At 31.9% G+C, this 27,926-nt stretch overlaps 1 protein-coding gene across 13 annotated transcripts in view; it reads left to right on the forward strand.

The window, feature by feature from the left end:
* The window catches only part of Pde6 (phosphodiesterase 6), a 112,351-nt gene that overhangs the window by 73,951 nt on the left and 10,474 nt on the right, over positions 1–27,926 (forward strand). For all 13 annotated transcript variants that reach the window (XM_074114999.1, XM_074114994.1, XM_074114996.1 and 10 more), the window contains 12 exons: positions 5,596–5,811; positions 10,245–10,480; positions 16,529–16,647; positions 22,263–22,421; positions 23,177–23,266; positions 23,359–23,502; positions 25,534–25,605; positions 26,053–26,100; positions 26,272–26,400; positions 26,580–26,729; positions 27,044–27,146; positions 27,625–27,751. In XM_074114999.1, the coding sequence (XP_073971100.1) occupies positions 5,645–5,811; positions 10,245–10,480; positions 16,529–16,647; positions 22,263–22,421; positions 23,177–23,266; positions 23,359–23,502; positions 25,534–25,605; positions 26,053–26,100; positions 26,272–26,400; positions 26,580–26,729; positions 27,044–27,146; positions 27,625–27,751 (1,544 nt within the window). In that variant the 5' untranslated portion in view covers positions 5,596–5,644. The remainder of the gene's footprint in view (positions 1–5,595; positions 5,812–10,244; positions 10,481–16,528; positions 16,648–22,262; positions 22,422–23,176; positions 23,267–23,358; positions 23,503–25,533; positions 25,606–26,052; positions 26,101–26,271; positions 26,401–26,579; positions 26,730–27,043; positions 27,147–27,624; positions 27,752–27,926) is intronic.

Raw genomic sequence — 27,926 nt, forward strand, 5'->3', positions numbered from 1 at the left:
TTGTTTTAACTTTTTCTTGAAAATGTTGCCCAGTGTTATCTTTAAACTTCTTTCATTGATTACTCTATTTATACACCTATAACTTTTATTTGAAAGATATGAACAGGAAAACTCAATTTGGTAGAGAATCGTGATGATTTGATTTGTTATATCTAAAATGTCGTTAAGTTACGTAATTTTAATTATTTTCCGAAGCTAACTAACTTTGTTGGCTGCTTTAACGTAGGTCGGGCAGCTTTACACATGAGCAATTCAATTTAGATTGCAGATTTATAACCCCTTTATATCAAAATTACTTCACAAGCAGGTAACCTGCGTCTAATATACATCATGTGAATTACACTAGCTGATTCAGTGATCAGTATATGCATTTTTGCATTGTCTATCCTTACAGTTTTTTTTTTGATATTAATTGTAAAGAAAAATGAATGAGAAAATGAGGACCGAAGAGAGATAAGCTGCTCAATTAATTTGATGAGATTAATTCCAAGTCAGACAACCAAAAATAAACGTAAAGAATTTTATTTAAAGAATTTAAAATAGCCCCTAGGGAGATGTAAGTTGCCCCTCCAGGGAATGGTTATCTCCCGCCACTCTTGATGAATTGTTTTTATCATTTGTGTTGGGGAGGCTGTAGGAATATTGGTCTCACCTGGAACTCCAGTGGGGCACATTAGATCCACTTGGTTGCACTGTCGTATACCCTGTTAAAAAAAAAGAAAAAAAATAAACCTACCGTTCTGTAATGATAAAAGTAATTCTTTTAGGAGACACAAAAGAATAAAAGGTATCCATCCATCCTTCTTATAATATTGGTTTCAGTAAGAAGGAAAGAGTGTGAGAAAAAAAATGAGGAAACATTTTAAAAAGAAAAGTTTCTTTCACCCTCCTCTGTTTACACTCAATTGAAAAAACATTTGCGAACTCTTACAAACAGTTAATCCTTTGAATTTGTGTACTTTATTTTAATGCTTCTTTGTATAAAGTATCCAAGGAGACAAATGTTTCTTTAAAAAAGGGTATGTATTTGTTTTGCAGAGCTTTTGGATAAATCTTTGCAAACAGTTTTCTACAGTTCTGACTGGAGACTAAAACTTCGTATAAATTAAAATAATATTTTTTAGCTTTATTCCAGTGCCAATAGTATTAACTCTGATATTGAATTGGATTTTTAATTTTTGGTTCTATCAATAATTGTGATTGCTCTTAAAAAGAAGAGTAATAGTGTTGTGTACTCATGCTGGAATTCCCTCAGGCACGCCATAATTCCTCTGCAAGGTTTTATTCATCTTTCGCAAGCATTAAACCGTAGGGATTTAAGGCCCTATAGTTGAGGACGGCGACCATAAATGTGGGAAAACGTAGATGAACTCTAAGGAAAACACTCTAAGAGCCCAAAATTGAAAAGAAGATTACTTTTGATTAGGACACTCGCATAGAATGTGAGCTATGAAAGACCCATTGATAAGTCTATAAAGGACATCTGAGCGGGCTGAAGGCAGCGCAGGTACGGTATATGTTGGTCAATAGATTGGATTTGGTGAATCTGTTGGAAAAAAAAAAAAGGTCTTAGCACAACAATGGCTGGATAGCCACAGTAAGAAGAAGCTTCTTTTAATTCTGCAGTTTCGAATTCTCCTTCATCTTTATAGGTTTATATAGTGAAAGGGTTACTGGATGATTACCTACAGGGAAAAGTGGTTTCTGTGAGCGTGAATGCGTGAACATTTCGATTCAAAAACAAACATCTTAGGCAGATCAAACTGTATATTTTCCAGAACTAACTTAGCTTCCCTTAGTGGAAATAGCACTTTACTGAAATTAAATTTTCACCTTTTTTTCCAACGGTTTTTCTTTCCTTTTTGACTTTTACGACTTTCATTAAACATTGAAATCATCACTTATTTAGATCTACAACGATTGTTGGAAACAATTTCTTAGAAAAATTCCTCAACTGAAAGTACCAATGGATTTTTTTTTTATTTGATTTTTTTTTTCAGGAACTATGTCTCTACGCCGTTCTACTATGGAATCTTCGAACAAGTGTAGAGCACGTATTTACAAATAGGAGTTTACAGAAAAGTATTAATTTAGAATCTTTAGAATTGTGAGAGAAATTCGTGTGATTTTACTACAGATATATTTTTATTTTTTAACCCATTTTTTATTTACTTTATTTAATATTCCAAAGCCACTTCCATAAATTTAGCTTTTAATAACCGTAGGAGGTAGACGCGACTTCCACAAGTTCTGGAAATTTGCAGACTTGTATGTCACCCCGGTCGGTTTCCATTAACTTGCCGCCTACTGTTGACTACCACGCCTTGATAATACTTTGGTCTTCGCTTTACAAATAAACCACCTAACTTTAGCTTTTCTTTTTTTTTTCAGTGGTTGGAATTATTCCAAGAGTTTATAGCTAGCAAATTCATTCTCTTCCTAGGTTGGTAACCCCTTTTTAGTTGACTAGAAAATCGGAAGCTGTGCCTTAGCAGCTTTTTTGTTATATTAACTTTATTTTTATATTTAGGTTCTTCATCGTATCAACTTAACATTGTGCATCTCATTCATTAAATCACCCCTCATTGTTCAATTTCATTACTTTTTTGAACTAGGTAATTTCACTGTATGGTAGATCACTTATTTGAAACATTTTTCTACGATTTACCTATGCGCTGAACGTATCAGCAATTTCATTTAAAAAGCATGCTTGTTTTGTGTCATCCTTGACGAGTAGAAAAAAGTATTGAAGATTTTTCTGTTGACTTAAGTTTGCAAAAAAAAAAAATTCATTGGATATTGGTAGCTTGGCAGTTTCACACAGTTTCTTTTACGAATCGGACGTGGAAGTTATTTATAGATTGCTTGATTTAAATGTTCGCTGTGGAGTTCAGTCAAAAAAGTTGTCTCAGTTGAGTGTATTTTCTTTTTAAGTTCTTGCCTTTTTTAAGTTATTGACTATTCTGGTGACTTGGTACAATGTATTATATCCTGATTGTTATCTGTTCAGTCGGGCAGTTTTGTCATCTCTGTGTAAATGAAGTTAGAAGCCATTTATCCATGATCAACTTTATTTGAAATCACATTTTTTTAAAAAATGAAATCGCAGTAAAGGTTTTTTAAAAACAAAAAAAAATCCCTTTATGTGAATAATGATTTCATATTTCCATTATTAGCATCCACGACAATGAAAATGATTATGTGTTATGATGTGGTAGCGCACTTTGCTCCAGCATACCGATTGAGGTGAAAAAGGTAGGGTAAGTTCCGCCTTCCTCCATACAAGAACGTTTTACTTTTTTGGGGAGGAGGTGTATGCTGATGATATGTTCCTGAATGGAGAGAAGGGAGAGGACCTTTGTAGAGTGCCTTTGTCTCCTGTGAAACTACCATTCATCATTCTGAGCGATTCGCACTTTTTTACTCATTGTCCGCTTTTTCTCTCTCATTCTCTGATTCTCACTTTTCTGCATTGTACATCATTGTAGTCGCCAGAGACAATGTGCCCACTTCGTCAACCCGCCGTCCTCTTCATGGTCGGCACCAGAACCAGCCTCCACTGTACTGGGACCCAACCCCTTTCCAACAGCTCGCTAGATTTAACAATGGGTTCCTCCTTCCAACTCTATTCAAATTCTCTATATGCGAGGGTCGATTAAAGGGCAATTTTAAAAATAGTGAACAATTACTTTATCGGTGGCTCCGAGTGATGGTAATTGTTTTCGGTCTAGGCAATCTGGCATTTATGAACAGAAAGTTGAAGAACGAAACGTGAAAATAAATGTGAATATACGTAATTAAATTTTATTAAAAATTAGTATTTTCACTAAAAAGCAAATTAGAGAATTTAAAGATAGAATTTGTTAATTTAAAAATTTAAAGAAGACGAAGATAATTCACGATTTTAAATAATAGATCAGCAGTGCACTGAAAAAAGCTCCGAGCTTTCACAGACCTCAATTGTTGACTAACGCGCCATAAATTATATTTGGTGGTATACATTTTTTATGGAAATCGTTGGTAAATATTTCGAAGTCATTGTGAAAAATTCATAATTTGATTCAGCTAAATGGCTTTTCCGGTATCCCAATTTGTTCCAAATTTAGTCAGCTAAGCGACGTACGTTATACTGAAATGGTAATTTACTTTTTCTTACTAGAGAAGGGAAGTGTTGTGATTATTTAAATTTTGTATTTCGAGTTTTTACCAAAAGGATGCTTTTTGAGGTCCCCTGAGACCGAAAAAGTGATTTTTAGAAACATTGTGTGAGAATTAAATATTTCAGTTACTAAAAATCTAAGGTTATTGAAACTGAATATGTAGATTGTAGCCTACAAAATCCCTCATCGAGAATTACATCTAGTTTTTATAATTAAAAATCGCTCCAAACGGTTTTCGAGTACTATGTCATTTTCCATTTTGTAGTTAAAGCGATCGTAGACCGGGATACACCTAGACCAATTTGTAAAAACCTCTTATCAGGGGTTCTTAAACCATGTATTTCTGTTAAAAATTCAAAATTGGTTATCTAAAATCTAAGTGGAAGTAATAAATCTTGTATGAAGCTCTCGGACGACTTTTCTTAAGTGCACTCGTTTGCATATCTTAGAGATAAGACACACTTTACAAGTTTATTAATGCCCTTCAATTAATTAAAGATCAGATACAAATAGCTTAAACCAAATTGTGTAATCTAATCGAAACTCAATCAAGAAGGCAATGCCAACAATTATCTGATTTTAACTAATAACAAAGAGTAACCTCCACACGTTCATACTTCGGAGGTCCGTTTCACATCATTTCAGACATTCACACCGAAGGTTTGTTTAATAGAAAGAATACTATTTTTTAAAGACCTGCACTAACTAACTAATTTTCATAAACATAATTAAATTTTAAAAAAATCAAAATGTGAGCAATTCACAAACAGCATCATTATCCAAACTTGATACTGCTAGTAATCAGTTCTGTAAATGCAGTTTACTATTTTATTGACAGTTTAATGAATACAGCTAATTAAAGATCAGATACAAATAGCTAAACCAAAATATAGTGTAATCTAATCGAAACTCAATCAATGTACATATCAATATTTTTTGAAAGGTTAAGAACATTGAATGAACTTAACTAACTGTAAGCTATATTGAGAATAAAAATAGAACATTAGGAGACCTAAAGTGCCCTGAAGATGAACAAAGTAGATGAAACGTTGATTGAGGGAAAAACAAAATGGAAACCAGAAAAGTGTGGTTTATATCCCTCGGCCCTGAACGGGCATATTATGTGAATTTTGTTCCATCCCTCTAATTTCTGTGTTTGCTTTGATGTAAGGTTATCAAATGCTTTTCTCGCTTTGTTATATTTCTATTTATTCATAATATATGAATAAATTGATGGAAGTTCAGTACATGTAATGTAAATAGTGAAGACATTTTAAATCATACAGTGAATTAGGTTTACCACAATCATGTCAGTTTTTTTCTGGTTTACCTTGTACATCACTTTATTTTTTATTAGTTCACGCCCAGTTAGTTTATTAATTTTTGTTGATTTTTTTACAAATGTATATTTATATTTTTTTTTTTATTGTTGCAGGGAGTTGTGACGTCCGAGGTTGGAGGGTAACACTGAGGAGGGGGAGGTGATGGAATTATTGGATAAGAGGCCGGAACTTGTTGAGAAATGGCTGTCAGAGAGAGCTCCTTCTCATATCACCAGCCGGGTGTCCATCAAACGACCTTCCATCACCTCAGAGCTGTTCAATCTCTGGCTCACCTCCTCGCCAATCAAAAGATCAAGATCGCCAAGCAGGTAATTGATTTATTTTTGAAAAAAAAAAGATTAGTGATTGAAGCGTCATAGGAGTCTGTGGCCAGACGTATCTTAAAAGACATTATTTATTTCTTTACTGTAATTGAAGCAACTTCTTGATAACTTTTGAAATTGTTGAAATTATATTTACATTTAGTTTAAATCTATTTTGGTTTTGGTTTTTTGACGGAATTTAAGAAATAGTTAAATACCTATTTTGGGGAAGGAATAGGCCTGAAAAATACCTTTCTACTTGGAACATAATTTCTATTTGGAGAAGATTTTATTCCACAAATAAGTTCTTACACTATTGGGCTAAAGTAATTATAATTATTAGCTGCAATGAAGTTAGTTACTTTAAGGTGCAAAAAATAACTTAATTATCAATTTGAATTTTCCTTACATTATGCCTTTGACATTTTAATATTACACTGGTTGACATCTTAAAAATTATTATGTTATACGGTAAAAACAAAATCGGGCAGTTCTAAGGAAAGAGTTTTGGTGCGCTTTCTTTTAAAGGGTCATTGTCATGAAATTTTTGTTTTAACGAAGAGTTTGTTTATTGTCTGTACGAAGGGGAAAAATGTTTTAAGAAATAAGGATTTCGAACTAAATGTATGGTTCAGAACCATGTAAGGATTCATTCCAGATTATTTGGTTAGTGAGTATGAGTGATGTTTGCCTTGGCTCGTTTAAAAAAAGCGTATGATTAAATACGCTAAATGGTCCTTCAATTTTATGTGAGTTAACGTGTACATTTCCAAGATTCATGATATAAATGAGTAGTTTCATCAAGTGTTTGAGCTAAAGTGGTCAAATTATGGTTCCCTTTGCTTTTAATAGTTAATTAATTATGTAAGCAGAGCACGATGGGATCAAGCAAACTAGTTGGCTGCATGTTGTATATGGTACAATATGGGCGTACCGCGGGTGGAGAGAGTGTACATATACATCTCAAGATAACATCACCCACAATTCTGTCTGTACGGGCGTACCAAACCTTTGTCTAATATTTTATGCCTTGATTTCATAACTGGGAAGTACAAGGAGACCTTAAAATATGTTCGGTATACGCTTGCTAATTAATAATTGTTACTCCAGTTTAATGAAGTTATTTTAGATTTAATAGTTAACATTACTTACATATATTTATTCTGCACTCTTCAATTGGAGACCGGTACTCTTGTCAAATGTGCGTATTTACAATTCCGCAAAAGTTCCAGTTGCCCTAAAGGTTACAGTTGCGGCCAATGTACTCTAAAAGCGGCTTAAAATGATACATTTTTGATGTATCAAACTTTAATAGACCAATTTTTTTTTTTTTTTTTTGTAAATACAAGGCTGGTTGTTACCAGATGGTAAAGTAGGCGCTCAAGCAGTTCATGATACAAATGTTTAATAACAAATATATCAGGTGTTTCGTTTCGTCAATAATTCATCTTCAATCCAAGACATAACTTGAACAAGGAGCACTAGATAGCTCCTCTTTAGGAACTTGGTTCTAAACCGATGCTACATCAATTGGGGAACTATGGGGTGAATCATGCAACGGTAAATAGAACTTAACATTAAGATTGTGATTGGGGTTGGATCGGAAAATCACTCTTAAATATGCCAACTGATGCAGCACTTCCCGAATGTCCTAAAGATGGTTCGAGGGGTTATTAGATACCTGCAATAGGAACTTTACCCTTTTATTAAGGAAAAGTTTTTTTTTTTTATCTCTTAATAAATGAAATTATATCTTAGATTGTTGCTAGAGATAAAATATAACACACTAGAAGGTTAAACCTTAAATCTTGTCCAAAGAGACTAGAAAGATAATCCCGTTAGCTGAGAACATCTAAAATTAAGTTAGTCTTTATCTTCTGTTGTAATAATATCGTACAGATTTACTTTGGTGTTGAATGTACGTTTTGCAAGGAGCAATGTGTACTCTGTTTTGATATAGAAATTCCTTATGAAAGAGCTCAGATAATCTCCACTTTCTTCCACATTTCAAGGTTGTACTCTTGAATGTTAATTTTTCTGTTGTAATATGATGACACGATAAGTAATTGAGATTTTACTTTTTATAGTGAAATAAATATTAAATGTTTGCCATTTTTGCTGTATTTTTCTATTTATGATTTTTTTTCAAATAGTTCCACTTGTTGATAGAGAGAGAGGTTTTCAACAAATTGGCCTAAATGTATTTGTGAATGTTTTGCACCAGAGTGCGCCATTTTAGTGTATTGTAAGTGTGAAATTGCTATTAATCCTGCTGGATCCAGGCTGGTGAAAATGGTTTATGTGAAACTGGGATCTTGGGGTAACCGGGTTTGAAAGAATTGGAGTTTCATTTGAGCTCGATGCCAAGGATATATCGCGATCTTCTGAAGATCACCTATGCAATTTGTCTAAATTAATATTATCGTTTCTAACGGTAGCACTTTTTTGCGTTAATATTTAATACTAACTCGTTTTTAATAACTTAATAAGTGTAACTGTGATTTTTATTTCTTGTAGTTGAAATATTTAAATATGATTGTATCTTTTTATTGCAATTTTTGCTGGTGTTACAATAGCAAGTATTGTTAACTTTGTTTCATGTTATGTTTATATTTTAATTTCTGAGTTGATCGATAGAAAATATTATTATGTTAACTTGTGTGGAAGTGTGATGTTAATCTTGCGATTAGAACACTTCGGCTTGCAACGCAATATTCCACACTCTTTAGAGAAGATACACTATTCACACATATGTACAAGTAAAGAACCATTTATCTCCCAACACTTTTACTATGTCATGTTGCCACCGCATTTTCACACTCTTCTTTTTTTCACTACTGCCATAGAAGGGCGTCCCTAGAGTCGCATGCCTGCTAACATCACGCATTTTATCACGTGTCCAGCCCATTTTTATTTGAACGACTCCACTAATCCATGTCTCTCACTTCTGTTTCATTTCTAATTACTGAACTTTTGATTTTGTCTTCTTTTTTTTTTTTGCCTTTGACTTTGCATTTACCGAGCTCTTTGGGTTTTTTCCCCTTGTTAGCAATCTTTTTTATTTGTATTAAGTTTATGTATCACTCAGCATCATACAAGTTTTGAAATATCCACTTTCCCTTTCTTTTTATGAGGTACTTTTGAGTTCTTCACGATTTTTTTGAGCAATCAATATTTCCTATGCATCAACTCTTCTATGCATTTCTTCCTTACTTCTAATTTGCTTCAAATATTTTCACGATAAATCTTATATTTTATTGCATCGGTTCTTCATCATCATTCCTGGCTTTGAGAACTAGGGAAATAAATTTAAATTATTAGTAAACATAATTTTTATTGGCCCCTTTTATTTCTTAAATTATAACAGTTCGTCAAAACAATGGAAATTAATTTTCTTGGAATAGGGAGCCAAATTCATTCAGGTAAAATGAATGCTATTAATCAAGCTTATTAATTAACGAAGGCTATAATTAGTGGTCAGGTTGAGGAGAAATGGGTGGCATAGTTGGGTGGTACATTAATAGTTTTGGAGGAGTTTATACGGAAACGGGCGGGTAAAACGTTTCAAGATTTATTGTTAACAAACATTTGCCAAAAGGATATTGTTCTGCTAACAATCAATGAGTCTTTCTCTCTCCATTAAATGCTCCTCGGTGCTTGGATGTATTGTTTGGTTTAGTGTGAACATATTACGCCTATGGAAAACGAAAATACATAAATTGATTGGGATGTTTGTTCCCTCTTTGTACAGTTATTTACTTATTTATGATGACTTAGTATTCGTAAAAAGAAATACTGAAATCGTGTAGATATTCGGCGATGAGTTTACATTGGAATATGTATGTACATTTTTCCTTCTTCACTCTTGGGAGTATATAATATTTTTTAGAGAATCTCAATTGTGGCGATCTAAGTCAGAAACACACGCTGTGGGTCATTCTAGAACCATGAACTGGAAATACGGAATGGCTAGGTGTTCTTCAATTACCGCACCAATCCCCTTTCCATTCAATTCATCTGATTGATGCTCAGTGTATGTCTAATTTTGTCATACATGCCTCACAATAAGAAAATAAAAAGCATATAAACTATTCCAATGGTATTAATGGCTAAAAATAATATCTACTTTACGGTGGATAGTAAAATTTGTATGGGTACTGCAACCTTAAGCTCTCTCTTCCTAAAATTTCAGAAAGTAAAAAGTACAGATCTAATAAAAATATGAACTTACATTGTATGTACAGTTCAAAACTCTATGTTTATAAAATCAAACTTTTCCTCGGATTGTTTCTTTTTAGATTATTTCAATATACGACATAGAACTTTAAAAAAGGGCATTAAAGTTATCTTAACAAATATAAAACTGTTTCATTGATCAACAAAAAGAAATATCTTGCCCTAATCTCTAATTAATCATTGATCTATAATTTCTTTTCTAGACCTCGTGCATCAGGAGAATGGCGTCGCCGTTTAGATCTGTTGGACGAAGGCGAACTGTTCATGGAATTGATTAGAGATGTATCCAACGAACTGGACATTGACGTACTCTGTCATAAGATTCTAGTAAATGTCGGCCTACTCACCAGAGCGGATAGAGGATCTTTGTTTTTAGCGCGTGGCTCGCTAGAAGCCAAATATCTTGTAGCTAAACTGTTCGATGTTACAGTTGATACAGGTTAGTCTTTCTAGAATATCAGTGAATAATTCTATTTTATATTTTATGTAAAGACGTATCTTACAGGTGCGAATGCAATACTTCCCCTTATTAACTAGTAAGAGAAAATAAAGTTCTGCCAGATAGAATTTCAGATTTGCTGTAAAAGATAGGTCGTGAGGCTTTTTCATGCCAGATTTATCTGTTTTTAGGGGTGCCAACATTTCTACTCTTTAAGTTCAGTATTGAAAATTTTGATTAATTTGTAGCGACGTTGCACTCTTTCAGATAATAAATTTTTAATACGTCATCCAATTTTAATACGTTTTAAAGTTAACCAAATTTAGATGGAGATAAAAAGATTTTTATTTGAAAGTCTAGGGTTTTGTGACATTAAACTATGTATAATTACCAACACAGTATCTTTGAAAAGTTAGGGCTTTATGGTATTTATTAAATTAAAATACGGGGCGTAGCCCATCAATAATCATTTTACTAAGCTAATTGTTATTGATTGGCGGTTTATTTTATAACCTATATAATGCAATTTCAGTCTGTTCGCTGTTATCATTTTATTGATTTTCTATTGTTATTAATAAAATAATGATGCAAATGTTCTTAATAATTTATTTAGTAGATCTAATTGTTAACGGGAAATTGGAGATTTAATAAATGTGAAACAAAATATTTTGTGAATAATTAAATTTCTCTTGAACTACGAATTATGCGAGTTTTAATCGAGTACTATATCGATTTTGAGATTTCGCTGAAAATATCAGTTTTGAAGGCTGAGTATGAAATAGTAGTTTTTCCACAAATTGATCAATGTGGCCGTGTGCCTCACAGTAAGGTGGATCACAAAATCGCTCTACCGTAAGAACAATTCAATTCTTCAATTTTTTTTTTACAGTTTTTTTAAGATTTTCTTAAAAAAACTGCTCCAACTATTTCTTCTAAACTAAGTGTACCAAATACACAGATTTAGGTCTATAACTAGTATTTGAAATATTATTCCAGTAAAATTCTATTCTGGGCTGTGAGAATGGGTGGGGTTAGACTTCTCTCTAAAGTGCCTTATTTAAAATTGTACAATCTTACTACCAGTATAATAATCATGGAAATTTATAATTAGAATTGTCACGTTACTGAATAATTAGTTTAGTATTTTTTAGATTTTCTTTTAGCGCCGTTCTCTTATTAATAAACTTTATTGCTTATAAGGGAATTCCTTGTAGCAAGGAGTAGGGTACAATTTCAAATAACATATAACATAATTTGTTTAAAACAAAATACAAAATTAATTGAACTCAAAATTAGTTATACAAAGCCAATTAAATATCACCAGACGAAACTAGATTGAACATAATTTTAATATTTTAAATAACAATACAAATACTTTAATTAAATAATATTTAAATCAAATATTTCAATGTTTTAAATTTAGTAGCAATTCAATAAACCCAAAATAACCTGTAGTCAATTAAGAGGTACAGTGAAAAATAGTCTGCCTCAGTCAACCCCCAAACGGAAAATCTAGCCAGAGGGCAGCTCCCAAAATCAAAAGACACTCCACAACAGCGGCGCCAAGAAAGCAAGATCGTTCGCACCCAACGAATAACCAAAAATTAAAAAATATAGAACATAAAAATAACTTCATTCGTCGAGCGCGAAGGACCTCAGCCTCATGACGCTCGCAATGTAACAGAAGATGTCATTCAACTTCCGAAGACTGTCCACCTGCAAAACATCAATTAGTGTATTACAATCAACTTCGCCTTGGATGTATTTGGATAGGTAATGGCTCCTGACAGGTGCAAAAATAGGGCATTTCAAGAGGATGTGTTCTAACGTCTCCAGCTCATGTAGGTTACAGACAGTGCACAATAATGTGGCATCGATGAAGTAAGAATGACCATTTATATAAAAATGTATTCTCTCAGTCCCGCTTAGTCGTAACTGCAAGATCACCCTGATTTTTTGAATGGGGCCATTTATTTTAAGATAATCGTTCTCTTATTATAAGACGATCTTAGTAAGCTTTCCTGTTAGATTACCTATCAGTATAATGTACGGTTAAAAACTGTATAATGCTGTTAAGAATTAAGCATTGTTCAACTGTTCGAGATTTAAAAATAATCTGTGAATTAGAATTTTGAGAGTGAGTAATAGCTAATGAATGCTCAAATCAGATGTATTTCCATTTGAACTGATCAATCTGCAGTGATTTCCCTTCATTAGCTTTTACGAACTGTACTTATGTTATACCGTTGTTGGTTTCAGTGTTCTGAAAAGTCAATCTATTACATGCGTTAGGTATAATAGTTATTCAACTGTCTTTAGATGTCTTTCTCAAAGAATAATTATGATAAAATTTCCTGAAGTGAAGGACCCACAACACTACAACTATTTTTTTTGCTTTTAACAGCACAGTTTAAACTTATTTGATTGTATTACTTACTACTCTGACAAATTCTATGATGTCAAGCTTCAAAGGGACTCATTTAGTTGCCCTATAGTAAGTAAAAACAACACCAGAAATCGGTCTACGACATAAATTATGACGTACGAGTCTCTAGTTTTTTCTTTCTCGGGTTCAAGTCTTGGATTTAAATTTTATACGTTAAAATTTATATCGTACTAATTATAATTATTAATACATAAATCGCTGTCCTAAATAACACCGATTTGGTTTCACTGAGTCTGTTATCTATCGCCTTTATATGGTAAATACTAGCACGTCAAAATATTTTTGCGTAATCAGCTAAAAAAAACTTCTAAACTATGAGAATAAATTTGATAGCATTAAATTTTGTGGTAATTAAAAAAAAACTGGACTGATTACATCAGTGCTGACTAGAGAAAATGTAAATCACCACATTACGCGCTTTATTGGGTATGGTTTATACGGTGTAAGCTCTAATGGTGATTTAGAGCTTGTTCCCATTTCTCTCATACTGTTGCAGAACTCTTTTATGTCATCAAAGGTCACAGCTTTCAGCAAAAAAAAAAAGAAAAGTTTCAACTTTTTCTGAGCTGTGGCAAAACTAGTAAAAAATAAATATTTACTATTATATTTATATTTAATAAATATATTTGACATATTCGAAATACTTCGTCTTACTCTAATAGGAAGAGAAAATAAAAAATGATTATTCACCCAAACCTTTTTTTCGAATGTAATGTTTATCCTGTAAAAACTTAACCCCCACAAATTCTACAAAGAGTTGAAAAATTTCTTATTAAGAAGAGTAAAATAAAAAAAAAGAAGAGTCTTAAATAAAAATTGTTGACATTTGTGAAAATTTCTGGTTATTGGCTGGGCTCTCGTAACACTCTTAAGACAGTGAATTTTCTCAGCTAGATATTTTCATTGACAGGATTTGTTGACGTAGTATTAAGTTTTGTTTGACATAAAATCGAGAGACGTGTTAAGAGAAAGATTTAGTTACTCTACTTTATTCTCTAGAGAATAACTCCTCTAAAAATAAGGTAAGAAAGCTCCTTTTACTCTACTCCCGTATAATCCTACCCCGGCTGTTTGTTATTTACTGGCTATGGAACTACATTCTCTTGGTAAACTAAGAAGTAATTATTTTAGGAAACATAACATTGGAACGGCTGCAGTTCTTATTATCATTTAACTGTCATTTCTATGTATTAAAAACAAATCTTTATCCTAACAGAGTCTTTGTTGTATAAATTCAAAATAAGTTTCATTGTCTGCCAATTTTTTTATTTGTAATTTTATGAATATTTTGTCGTAATTTCTTACCGACATTTTGTGATTTATTCACTTTTAGAAGATTATTATTAATTATTTACATAATTATAAATATTTATTATTCTTTTGAAACTAGATGCGATCTCTTGATGCGATTTCGATGAAATTCAGGGCCAAATTTAGAAAGAAAAAACAAAAACCGTTCAAATTATTAAATTAATAATAAGTGAATAGGCATTTGAAAATAATTTTAACCAAATGTGTGTGGAATCAATTAATGTAGTAATATATTCTTTTGGGTATGAGCGTGGTTATGCTTAAAAAAAAACACTCACACAGGAGAAAGATTCCCTCTAGTTTGATTATTTTCACAGAGGTTTTTAGCTGAATGTCGACACGTGGGGTATATAAGGGGAATGATGGACTGAAAGCCCACATATCCCTTCAAAGGGTTGGTGGGAGAACACCCTTGTTAATTGATTGCTTTTTTTTTAATTTTGTTTTTTCACTCAACATCGTGTGTGTTGTGGTGGTGATATGTATAGAAGAGAAAAATATGTACACGCTGGCCAGACTTAGTGCGGAGAGTTAGCTAGCACTCTTTTATTTTAATTGTTTGGTCGAATATGTTTGTGTAAAGGTCCAATTTAAAAAAAATCTTCAAATGATTTCTTTATTTCAATTTTTTATTTTTTCTTCCCACTGAATAACAAACTATTTTCTGTGATTTTTTTTTTCGTTTTCGGTTAAAGTTTTCAACAGTCAATTTGACTTAGTGATACAATATTTCTAGGGATGATGAAACTTAAAATATGAAACTATACTTGAAAACCCCTGCAAAAAATTTCTTCTGGAAAGGTGTATCATTTTAAAATGATTGGTAATAATGCAATATGTAATGGTTATAAAAGTTTTACGAGCATCTAGTCTAGTACGAGTAAGAAGTAATTAAAATTATTGTTACGAGCTGTTTTCCGAATTTCCGCATATCCGGTTAGTCGATTTATTCTAAAAATTTGAAATTCTATCCTTGCTTTTTAAATTTTATGTACGTGGTGAAACCTTTTTTTTTTCCAACTAGTGTGTTTACAATTTTTTCTAAAAACCCATTTCACATGTGTTCATTGTTATTACATTCGCTTTTCTTTTTGTAGACATTTTATTGCGTCCTATATTGAGAACATTTATTTCAATCGCGCACATATTGGTTTGGTTTTGCTGTTGTAGAAGATATAAAGTACTACTCTCTTTCACTAAATGCAACATGTTGCAGTTCTACTTTACGTGCATTATACTTTTTTATCCTGGCAATCATGGTTCGCGAGAATGAAGATAATATGGTGCGGAAAGGTTCAAATAAATCTAGTGAGTCTCAGATCGTTTTTGCGTCTTATCAAAACTTCAATGAACTATCTCTTCCAACATTGCAGACAAAACTCAATATTGACACCAAAAAACATTCATACAGTACAGTACATTAGGGTCTGCAGAGATAGTTGATGTAGCAACTATTTGGGTTTCGCGAGCCCACAGGCAAATGGCGAGCTTGGGAGGATCATGAACTTTGCCAGAAAGCCTACTTAGTCACCTGGATTTGTTGGAGGATAAGTCTTTTTTTCTTGGAAAAGAAAGAACTGTTTCACCACGAAGTTTACCCTATTGTTATTCTCACCGTTTTTCCTAGAACAAACCTGGGTGAGTTGTTTCATTACCTGGAGCTAAGCGAGTGGCTTGGCATCAGAGAGGGGAGGTACAGTAGATTTACTTGGTTGCAGTGCAGAATACCAAGAATGGGTCCAACATCTATGTCAAATTAGGAGTACTTCCTGGTTGTGTGTTTTATTTTAACCAAGCCCAAACCAAGGATACATCCTTAGTACTACAGTAATAATTTATAAATGCCGTGTGGAATTAATTATTTAGAGGAAACTAGGTAAAAATAGCTAATCATTGATACTATTGTATATTGAGGAGTATCATTTATTTATTTGAATGCGAAAATAATGTACCATTAACAATAAAAATTAGAAACTAGGTTAGATTATTTTCAAACCTACTAATTTCTTACCTGTATTTACTAAATGAAGTTAATGTGCAAAAAAGTAATTAGCAAGCAAAAGAGAAATAATATATAAATTGAGGTAAAAGAGGAAAATTTAGTGTAAAGCCTAGGCGGATACTTGGGAAAGCAATTTTCCCTTAAGTTTTAATTAAATGCATCCAATTTCTCTTGGGCAGAACCATTTACTTTGCTACTTCTTGTTTCCGTTCCTTTTTTTATCTCTTAAATTAACTGACATCTGAATTATTTGTTTTATTTATTCTAATTGACAGTTTTCCATTTACAGAATTGGAAGATGCTATACAGAAGGCAAAGGCCGAAGAGATACGTATACCATTTGGCATCGGCGTGGCTGGTGTGGTGGCACAGAATAAGAAAGTGATCAACATCACGGATGCCTATACAGTTGGTTTATTTATTTATTATATATATTGAAAAATCATGTACCATCATTTGACAGGATATTCATTGTGCAAGGATGAAGATTAAAATATATTGGAACGCCGAAAGTGGAATTATATAATAAACAAAAACTTTCCGCAGTATTTTGTAGTTTTAAGAAAAGCTACTTTCTGTTTTTCGCACCAATGTCACTGATGACTGACAACTTTATATTTGCTTCCGATCAATTCTTTGTTATCGATTAGGTCTTGCAGTTGTTAATCTTATCGGTCTATTTAGAGATCCGTTTAGGGCTGAGATCCCTTCTCTCAGTCTGTTAGAACCCAAATTTGGTTGGATCCCAGACTGGGCGTTGTTGTTTAAGACGAGGAAACATCTATTCATACAGGATCATTAGTTGGAAGTGTCTTTGAGAGTTTTTGACTTCCTTGGACACAGCTAAGACTCTAAGCATGGCTTAAGTACTACTGTTTTCTATTCTGTATCCTGCTTATGTTGCTGTTATTATTCTTTCGGGCTTGAAGGTCTTCGACAGAGTAGGGCTTATTCCGTCCACGCAGGTGAATGTGCTTTTCTTGCTGAACAACTATTTCTATTTTAAGGATTACAACTTTTTTTCCATCATCGTTCGCCAATAAAATAAAATGAGTGAAAAATTATTTTTATCATCTTTGTTTTAGAAACATAAACGAAGGACAGGTATAATTTAATTTTCTGCAAACCTCTGTACAATTTATTTTAGGTTAATAAGAAACTTACAATAAAGTTACTTTTAGAAATGGGAATATTAATTTAACAAATCTCTTTGTAATAAAACACAAGTTTGATTCAATATTCTATTCAAATATTAGTAAAGTCAGCCAGTATTAACGTCGTGCAACTTTAGCTTTTACTTGTCACATAACTGAAAATATAACTAAATTAATACAAAGTTATTTCTAAAAACCTACAATAGTTTTTTGCTGAAGTCCTGTGCGAGTGTTGAATGTCTAAGATAAATTTTATTATAGGTTGCTATTTTGCAATTTAAGATAAAGTATTACGACCGTGTAATTTTTCAAGTTTCAGAACACGCGTTTTGAATTAAAAAAAAAAAAAGATTTTTTTTTTTACCAATTTAAGAGTTTGTGTATCCACCTTAACTCCCCTTCAAATTTGATATTTGGTTCAAATAGCAACAGTAGGAGCTAACTACAATGAAGTTTTTGTCAAAATAAATCAGTTGTTAATTAATGAATTTACTGTTTTTTGTTTCTGAAATTTACTAAGCCTTCCGGGTAAATAGTTAGGATGTTCTTTAAACTTTATTTATTGATAGCTCACATATGGATAAATGGATAGTGGTCAAACCACGGCTCGCAAGCCATTAATAATACATTTCTTCTCTTTTGCTCAAGCGGCAACAAACTCGAAGTCGTTTTGTTTTATAAGTGGAAATACGATTGGAGAAACAGGTGGTACGAAGTTTTTATGAAAACTATCCTAATTATCAACTTTAAACATGAAAACCCGTCAAAGGAATTTTAATGAAGATATAGATAGCAAATAAACAGATGGCGTTGGAAGAGATATTAATTGATAAATATTATTCAAGTACTACCGCTTTACATTTTAAGATGGGCCTGCAAACGCTAACGGTGAGACGCTGTTGTGAGTGTTTCGAATTTTAGTGTTGTTCCCTGTGTATTTGCTTTAATATCCGGTTATGGTGCTCGGAAAAAGCTATTTGATTTCACAAGATGTGAGAGTAATGAAAGAAAATGTTTGTTTTCATTATTATTTTTCACCGCGCCCATCCCCCTTTCAAGCTTTTCATTACAGTCCCCACTGTGCCAAGTTTTCTCAAAACAAGTAGCCTCTTTACTTTTTAGTAGCACATAAGAGAGATTGCTTTAGCACTAAATAAAATCCTTTACCTAGAAGAGCGTAGGCAGGTCTTTATCTCCCCTCTTTTCTTAATTAACTTCTAAGTAAATACAACAGTAATGGAGTATATATATATATCTTCTGTTTTTTATATATATATATATATATATATATATATATATATATACAGGGTGTTCAGCATAAGACTACGGTAACTTCGGGAGGCGTTTCTGGGCATCATTTGCAACAAAAAATTCCATATAAACTATGGCTCGATTCGGCTCCGTTTTATAGATATTTTTAATTTTATGTTTTTTCAAGGTGTTACTACTTTTTAGCAAAAAGTGGTCTATATTTCTCATACTATTAAAGCTACAGTTATTTTAATAAGCTCATTAGAAAGAAGGTTAAATTTCCTTTTAAATAAGCTAATTTGTATTCCAAAAAAATAATATTAAGTATTTTACTTTGTAGCCCGAACATAAGAAATAGCAAGTTTCTAAATTTTTCCAAAAACTTTGACTTTAATTTTCTCAAAAACTTTTCATATGAAAAAACCGTGCACTATTCAGGAAAAACATCTACATACGATCACCTTTCGAACGATATACAATAATTGGGGTTATGTTAAAAATTGATGCAGAAATCTGTGATTAATTGCAAAAAAGTAGGCCTCAAAACAGTGTCGGCATTATGAAAGGAACTTACTTATCGCTCTAATCTCCAAGTTAAAAACTGACATGTTTTATCCTAATACGGCTTATAAAAACAAATAAATGCAACAAGAAGTAAAGATAGTTTAAAGTCTACATTTTCATTAGATATTTAGTTGTCATTTTGCTATCATTATGCCAACGTATTCGAATATTGAATATCGCGATATGTTTTACATCTACGGTTTCGTAGATGGGAATAGTGGAGAAGCTAGGCGGGAGTAATCTAGATGTTTTCCAGATAGCCTGTTCCGAACGCTAAGACGATCGTGGAGGTGTACTGGCGGTCCCGTGAAGTATTCCATCCACTATTATTTAATTTGGGGATCAGAGCGAGTAATAAGTTCTTGACTTATTCATTAGCTCTCCACAATCTCCTGTGTTCGGCTTATTCATTAGCACTTCACAACCTGTTAATTCCAAAAGTTTATTGAGTAGTTCAAAATGATGATTTATTCACATTATTTGGAATATTTTTTTAATTAACTAAAGAATAACACAGATCTAAACTCGTTAAACGAAAATCCTTTCTTTTGAAATTGGTACCTAACACTCATTTAACATCATATTCATTTTTCTTCTTTTTTTTTATTTTATTATTTATAATGTAAATTTTATATTTTTGAATATAGTTCCTTAATAAATTAATTATTAAATTACACGTTTGCAAAAAATCGTTCTGGATTTGATTATTCTGATCAGTTATATTCTTATGGTAGGTGAATTCCTTGGCATGCCGACGCTGTTTTGAGGCCTACTTTTTTGCAATTAATCACAGATTTCTGCGTCAATTTTTAACATAACCCCAATTATTGTATACCGTTCGAAAGGTGATCGTATGTAGATGTTTTTCCTGAATAGTGCACGGTTTTTTCATATGTAAAGTTTTTGAGAAAATTAAAGTCAAAGTTTTTGGCAAAAATTAGAAACTTGCTATTTCTTATGTTTGGGCTACAAAGTAAAATACTTAATATTATTTTTTTGGAATACAAATTAGCTTATTTAAAAGGAAATTTAACCTTCTTTCTAATGAGCTTATTAAAATAACTGTAGCTTTAATAGTTTGAGAAATATAGACCACTTTTTGCTAAAAAGTAGTAACACCTTGAAAAAACATAAAATTAAAAATATCTATAAAACGGAGCCGAATCGAGCCATAGTTTATATGAAATTTTTTGTTGCAAATGATGCCCAGAATCGCCTCCCGAAGTTACCGTAGTCTTATGCTGAACACCCTGTATATATATATATAAATATAATACACATTTTGGAAAAAGCCATGTTTATTCTGTAATGTGGAGAAAGCAATAATATTAACGTACTTTCATTGTAAATTAATCTCATGTAAGTCAGAGGGGGCTTACACGACCATTCATACGACATCCTCTGGCAATTCTCGTTGTGGTAAGTGGCAATTTTCAGAAAACTCTTTATTTTTTATTAATTACAATTAATTTACAGTAAATAATTCTTAAAAACTCAAGAAATGAAAGAAAGAGAAACTTCTTCTAACAAATGATTCATCCGGTTGGTGCAGAAGACTTATTCGCCTTTTTATAGTTTTACCATTTGCTGAGTATGAATAACTGCACTCAATTTTTATACATTTTAACGAAGTATAGTCAGAACGATTACTTTAAAAAGCAGCTTAAATAAAATTATTTGTCCAGTTTGTGTTGACCATCGACGAGATTTTACTGCTATATGAAAACAAAATCTACTATAGCAAGCAAGCTCTCTCTATGCAAGCCCGAGAACATTTTTCACTTTATCCTAGTTTGCAAATTGTTAAAGAGTAAAGGGGAAATAAAATGTTCTGTAAAAATATGTGAGCTTTAAAAAGGGATACTGCCTAACTTAAGCCAACCCTTATGAATTTTTCAAACTGAAATTGCTGTCTCAACTGTTTGTTTAGGCCAGTTTAAGTTCATTACATTATACTAAAAAAAAAGGGAAGTTGGCCATATATTTGCCATTTGTAAAAGTTTCATTTTATTTGCTTTTAAACCCTCAAATATCCTGGTTAGGAACAGGGACAAAGGAAAAACAGAACTTTTGCTGGCTATTCCTTTTTTTTCCCCACAAGCAAAGAAATGAATTCTTTATTTAAAAAATGTATACATTCTAGTTGTAACTACCCATTTTTCTTAAACAAAGATGGCCACGCTTCCTGTTTTGTACATTATATTTCTAATTTTCTCTCGGAATATTTTTTGTGCGTGTAATAAAAGAATTATCAAAGGCGAAACCTTGGGATAGAAAAAAATACTTGCCAAAAAAGAGAAAAACATCACAATTTTTAGGCATTCTCTTTAACTTTTTTTCTATTCAAAAGAAATTTAAATAATAATAATAACTTCCGTACATAATTGTTTTTCTTGTTTTCTCTACTTCTTGCCCCAAAATTGAATCGATTAGGACAAGACTAACGAAAACGACGTATCAGTAAACGTGATAATGTTATTTTCCCTTAGCCATATTTATGACTGTGAATTTCAGCTCTACTTAATGATTAAGATTAGATAGGAATAGAAAATGGTTGGGACCTATGCCCCACGGGACCGCAGCCACAAGAGACTTATTGTACCAGCCCCTTTTTTGGATCTAGGGACGCAAGAGCTTTTGCAAGGAAGAAAAGAGCTTTGTATTCAGTGCAACTATCTTCTTTGGCCTCAATATGCCAAAGGTCTGTCTCACAGCGCAACCTCTCGATTGCAACGCAATCGAACAGTAGGTGAGAGGCCGTTACCTCCTCTTCCTGACAAAATCTGCACAACGATTTCGAGCCTTGATTACTACATGATCCGGCACCCATTCCAACCTAACTTTATTGTGCTGAGACAGTTGTTCCAGGGCCTTTTTATATTCCCAAACCAGGGAAGAGGTAGTTCTGGAAGAAGTAAGGATCTTAAGTGGTGCTTGGCTGTCCTATTACTTAGCGATTAAATCATCCATTAAGTTTGTCTGTTTACTCATAAACTTTTTTTCTCTTGAAATTATCTATAAGAGAAGTGATTAAATTATTTGTATTTATTGCAGGATCCAAGATTCAACAGCGAAATCGATATGAGAACTGGTTACAAAACAAATACAATCCTTTGCGGACCAATCTGCAACTATGAAGGTGACGTAATAGGAGTGGCACAGATAATAAACAAAACTGATGGAGCCAGTGAATTCTCTGAACGTGATGTCGAGGTATATGTACCTCCTTTACTGCTGTCTTCACGTCTCTTATCAACAACAAACCTTTACTTCTTCACGTTATCTCACAACACAAACTTCCATCTACACTTATTCTTTTGTTTGTTTTATTTATTACTGACTTTTAACTATTAATTTTAGACCCAGATGTTTAACTCTCGTATCTTTTACTCTAGCATTTTACTTTCTCTCACTACTCCTTTGAGAAAGTTTGTCAGTCGCTTAAAATTTTCGAAATTGAGAATTTACTGGTGGTATCATAAGCTTTGAGGTCTTCTGAACACAAAAAAAAATATTTTAGACACAGTAGTTCTTCGAGACCACTAAAATATAAACACATTTTTAATGGAATACCGTCAATAGTTCTGTTATGAATGAAAGAATTAAGAGGAATTTTAAATATAAAAGAAAAATGTAAAAAAATTTAATCATTCGAGACCAGTAAATAAACATTTACTGTACAAGCTTAATCAATAAAGAATGATTAAATAAATGCTAAATCAGTAAGTACTACATGGCTATAATCATCATTGTAATAGATTGCTGACTTAATAACAAAATATCATGATGGTTTTAGGAAAAAAATGATCAGGAAACCATCACGCTTCTATTTCTAGCTAACTTTGACGAGAATCGGTAGCCTAGAGTTAATAAATCTCCAGGAGTTTTATACCATTCGCTTTATTTCCTCCTTTATCATAAATTATAACTAACTGTAATGAAATAAAAAAGATCGATGGATTTTCCAGGTGTTCCAACGTTACTTAACATTTTGCGGCATTGGTATCCAGAATGCACAACTATTTGAAATGTCTGTTCAAGAATTCAAAAGGAATCAGGTAAAGAGCAAGTGTATATAATATATACCACCATATATATACTCGTATATAGTAATTATTAAATTTTGTTCAACTTAAATTCTTTCCAATAGATCCTATTAAACTTGGCAAGATCAATATTTGAAGAACAGAGCAATTTGGAAAGACTTGTCACTAAGATTATGACCGAGGCCAGAGATTTACTGAAATGTGAAAGTTGTGCTGTATATTTGCTTGATCATAATTGTGGTGAAGCTGTGAGTATCAGAAATATAATTAATCAGTTCTATTAATGCTGCGCTGAATTGTTGTGCCTTTTGTATGTAGCATAAGGACTTTTTGCTTTCGGTAACTTAGATTTATAGCTAGAACTACTCTTTGATTGAAAGTTGAAATTAGTTTCATATGAAATTGCTTCTTTATTAAAAAAAAAAAAAAATGTATAATTGCGTTTTACTTTGAATTACTTATAAAATTAATTATGCAAATTGATTTCTCTGAATGTGATGTTTGACACGCGTGATGAATCAGTGTCCAGCGGGTGGTATATCCTCTTCAGTTTCTAGAATTTATTGTAAGAGGGAAGGGATTAGCTATACGGTTAGCGTACTGGACTCCCACGCGGAGGTCCCGGGTTCGAATCCAGCTGCTGACCCTTAGATTTTCTCTTCCTAGGAGCTTCTTACAGCTCACTGTCTGGTGATGGACAGTGTTGACTGTAACGAGAGAACACTGTCCGGAGGCCGGCCGTGCACTGAAAAAAGCTCCGGGTGCCGATAACCTTAGATGTTGACGCGCCTTAAATCATTCAAAAAAAAAAAATTATTGTAGTAGAGTTCCCATTTATATTGTGATTTTAATTAAGTATTTCGAATGAGTATAATTCTTTATTAGGACATAGGATTAGGGATAGTGGTCCGTCAGATTAAAAACAAGGACGGTAAAGTCATTCGGATTCAAAAATTTAAAAAAAAATTGGTTGATGTTATATTTCAGAGAGATTGGGGCGGATGATGGTCTGGTGCTCAAGAGTGTGGCTTTGTAACAGGGAGATTCCCTGTTAGAATTTTTGGGAATTTAATTCGCATAATTCATGCATATTGTGGTTATTTTTTTTATATACATAAACAATATATTTTTGAATATATTATGCTTATATGAAGTAGGCTGTGGTATAACCTTACTAAAGGTAATATTCTCTTAATTCGCATATGTTAGAGATTGTGTTCTTTATTTTCAAATTTATGAAGCAAGTTCTTTTTCTTTTTTCTTCTACTTCTTTCCGCTGACTGAATAAACAATCTTCAAAATGGAGCTGACTAAAGATATATTTTATACTACTTTAATACTTTTAATTTAAGGCACAAACATTCGAGTAGGTTTAAGTTTTGGGTAATAAGAATTACCTTGACTTTAATAATGGAAATGAATATTTTTGTTGGTTATTTCCTGTATATATACTGCCTTTTGTTACTTTTCTACGTTTCATAGAGCATTCAGTAAAGTATTTTTACATATGTACATACGTACGTTGCACTGTGCGTTAAAAACATAATACGAGTTCTATGAATCGTTCTACGAACTCGTACGTTCTATGAATTAATAAATTTAACAAAATATTTTAAAAAATGTGTTCATATATAATTATATTGATTTCTAGCAAGATATAAAATATTAAAGAAGCTATACTTAAAATTGTTTTTAAATATTAAAACAAAAAAAAAGTGGAAATAATTTTCTTGCTGTACTATAATAGAAATGCAAAAAAAGTAAAAGTTAATACAGAAACAAAATTATGAATTATGTGAACTCTTCGGGCATTTGGCCAAGTTCTCATGCTCCATATATGTAAGTATATAGTTTGGGGGCGGCTTGAAACAATATTTCTTTCTGGATTTCGCCTTTTTTTTCTAAGTGACTAAAACCAAGAAAAGAAAAGACCGGTTAGGTCTTAAGTTTTCAGATGCAACGTTACCTAGATTTTGTCAGGTGTGTAACAAGTACTTTAATTATTAATTTGTGATACTTTTACTTTGATCTTAATTTGAAGTTATCGTTAGGAATGTCTAGAAATTTATTTTTATCAAGTAATAGTTGCGAGGAACAGTAATAATTACAGTATTAATTGTTCAACCCATACTTAAAGAACTCCTAAATAATCTCACTGTTACACAGAAACTTACAATACAAAACTACTCTTTGAATTCAAAAATTAGAAATTGTATTTAACTTTGTTCAAATGTTCGTAAAATCAGTTTTATAAATAAATTATTTCATTAACTTCGCAGATTCATTTGGAAACATTAGGTGAGAAAGCTGTTACATCTATTCCAGAAAGAAAACCACTTTGCCGAAGAGAAGTAAGTTGTAGAAATATGTAATAATATCGCTTCTTTTCAAAGTTGAGATGCTGATCGTACTTTTGATTTTAATCTTTATTGTATTCATAAGTTAATCAGCTTTTTGACGCTTTCTATGATCGGCTGATATTTATTTTAAAATGAAAAAGTATTCAAGCAGGTAGCATTTAGATCGTTAAACTATAAAATATTATTATTTTAATGCACTTGAATTGTTGTTTCACAAAACTGGGCGTTGATTTTGCTTGATACTTAATCATTAAAAGCACGAGGTATTTTAAAATGAATTTTTCAGATTACATATTTAAAGCCATCAGCAGTCCTTTCCTTTCCAAATCTTCCATTACTAGTCTGCCCAAAAGTCATAGGAAATAGAGTATAGATAGATGAGAATTTACTCTTTTTAAAATCTTGATTATAAATAAATTAACAATTAATCATTTTCAGAGTAACAATTTGAACGTGAATGATATACTCTTGCCTAAAAGTGCCATGGTAAGTATCCGTCAAAAGTATTTTTAGATATTAAATTAAATTAACATTGGAGTTAATGTTATAATAATTTTATTAATGTCTTGCTTGACAAATCTTGGCGAAAATATGACCATCAAGTGATTATCAATCATAATTTTTTAAGTATTTTGTTATTTCTATTGAATGTTTTAGATGAAATTTTCCACAATTTTTGAATTAAGATCAGAATCTCATAAAGCAATAGTAAAAACACCAAATCAAGAAGATATGGACAATTCGAAATTGAGTCAAATTGCTAGTTATGTTGCTTCAACTGGTCAGGTAATTTGTAAGAATATTTTATCTGTATATAATCTCCTAATTTTTAAATAAAACAAAGAGTAAACAATTTTTTTTTTTCTACAGTTGTGATGTTATGAATTGAAATTGCATCATTATTATTTGTATATGTAATGTTAGTGGACATTTTTTGATTCATTTTTCTTCTTTTTTTTTCCCAGATATTGAATATTGGTGATCTGTCCACTTGGATGAATCAAGAAGTAACTGGCGATGGTGAGAGCAACGATCTAGTCGCAAGATGTATCCTCTGTATGCCAATTATAAATTCACAAAAACAAGTCATCGGTGTTGCCCAACTCATTAATAAAGTAAATATTTTTTTATAATATAGATATAAATTCTTGCATTATTCAGTAGTTTTGACTCAAATTTCAAAACAGAATACTTAAATGTTCAGTTGTTCAATTGAATACAATTTACTTCTTCAATAACTAGGTGTTCCTTCAATTTATTTGCTCTCAGAACGAATTTCAAAATTCTTAGCGCTCTAATTTTTTTAACCGGTTGTCTTAGTTGACGCTAATCTGTGGCTTTATTACTTACTTATTTTTCTTACTTTATAGAAGTTTTACTTTATATTTTGTGTATAATATCCAGTTAAATAATCAATAAATTAATTTAGGAAACTGGTCATCCATTCACCGATTGTGATGTTTCCATATTTGAAGCATTTGCTATATTTTGTGGCCTTGGAATTCACAATACACAAATGTATGAAAATGCATGTAAGTAGCAGTGCGATATATTTTTCTCAAATTGGTCAGAATTTAATAAGATTTTTTGAAAGATAAGAAGTTTTTGGACACTATGGTTTTGTCATCCTGAAGCAGTAGCCGATATTTTTATTTAAATTAAAAAAAATTAGCCTAATCTTAGTTAATAATTTTAAATAAAGTAGAACAACAGTCTTAATATTTTGAAACTTCATCTTTAACGTTATCTAAGTAGACTCCGTAGTACTTTGATTTCAGAAACTTTGTTGTACGTTTAAAAGTAAGGCCATTTAGCTTTTAGAAAACTATTGCTTCTACGTAGATGTAGTAGTAACAAGTTCTTGAGAAGTTGTAAAATTGTAAAAGCACTATTTCAGTAAGAATTTCCAAGAGATTGTGAAATAAAGTTAATTCTTGCAAGAAACACCTCATGTGCAGTTGTTGTTTATTGGTTTATTGTTGTTTACAATATTATTTTTGAATTTTTTAGGTAAATTAATGGCAAAACAGAAAGTAGCGTTGGAATGTCTATCGTATCATGCTACAGCAAATCTGGATGATACTTTAAAATTATGTAAAGATACAATACCATCTGCACAAGAGTACAATCTATTTAGGTGGGTTTGTTATATCTTATTAAATTGTGAAGATCATTCAGATATCAACCTGCTTGCTACTTTGAAGATTTAAATAAGCTAAACTTGACCAACTCTTCTATCCAATTTTCAATGAGTCTTTTGTTCTTAAAATGTGTGTAAAAGTTTCTATTAATATGTCAAATTATTAAAACAA

The sequence above is a fragment of the Rhodnius prolixus genome, unplaced genomic scaffold, assembly GCF_049639745.1.
Source record: "Rhodnius prolixus isolate KJV_2025 unplaced genomic scaffold, Rpr scaffold_7, whole genome shotgun sequence".
Taxonomy (NCBI): Eukaryota; Metazoa; Arthropoda; class Insecta; order Hemiptera; family Reduviidae; genus Rhodnius; species Rhodnius prolixus.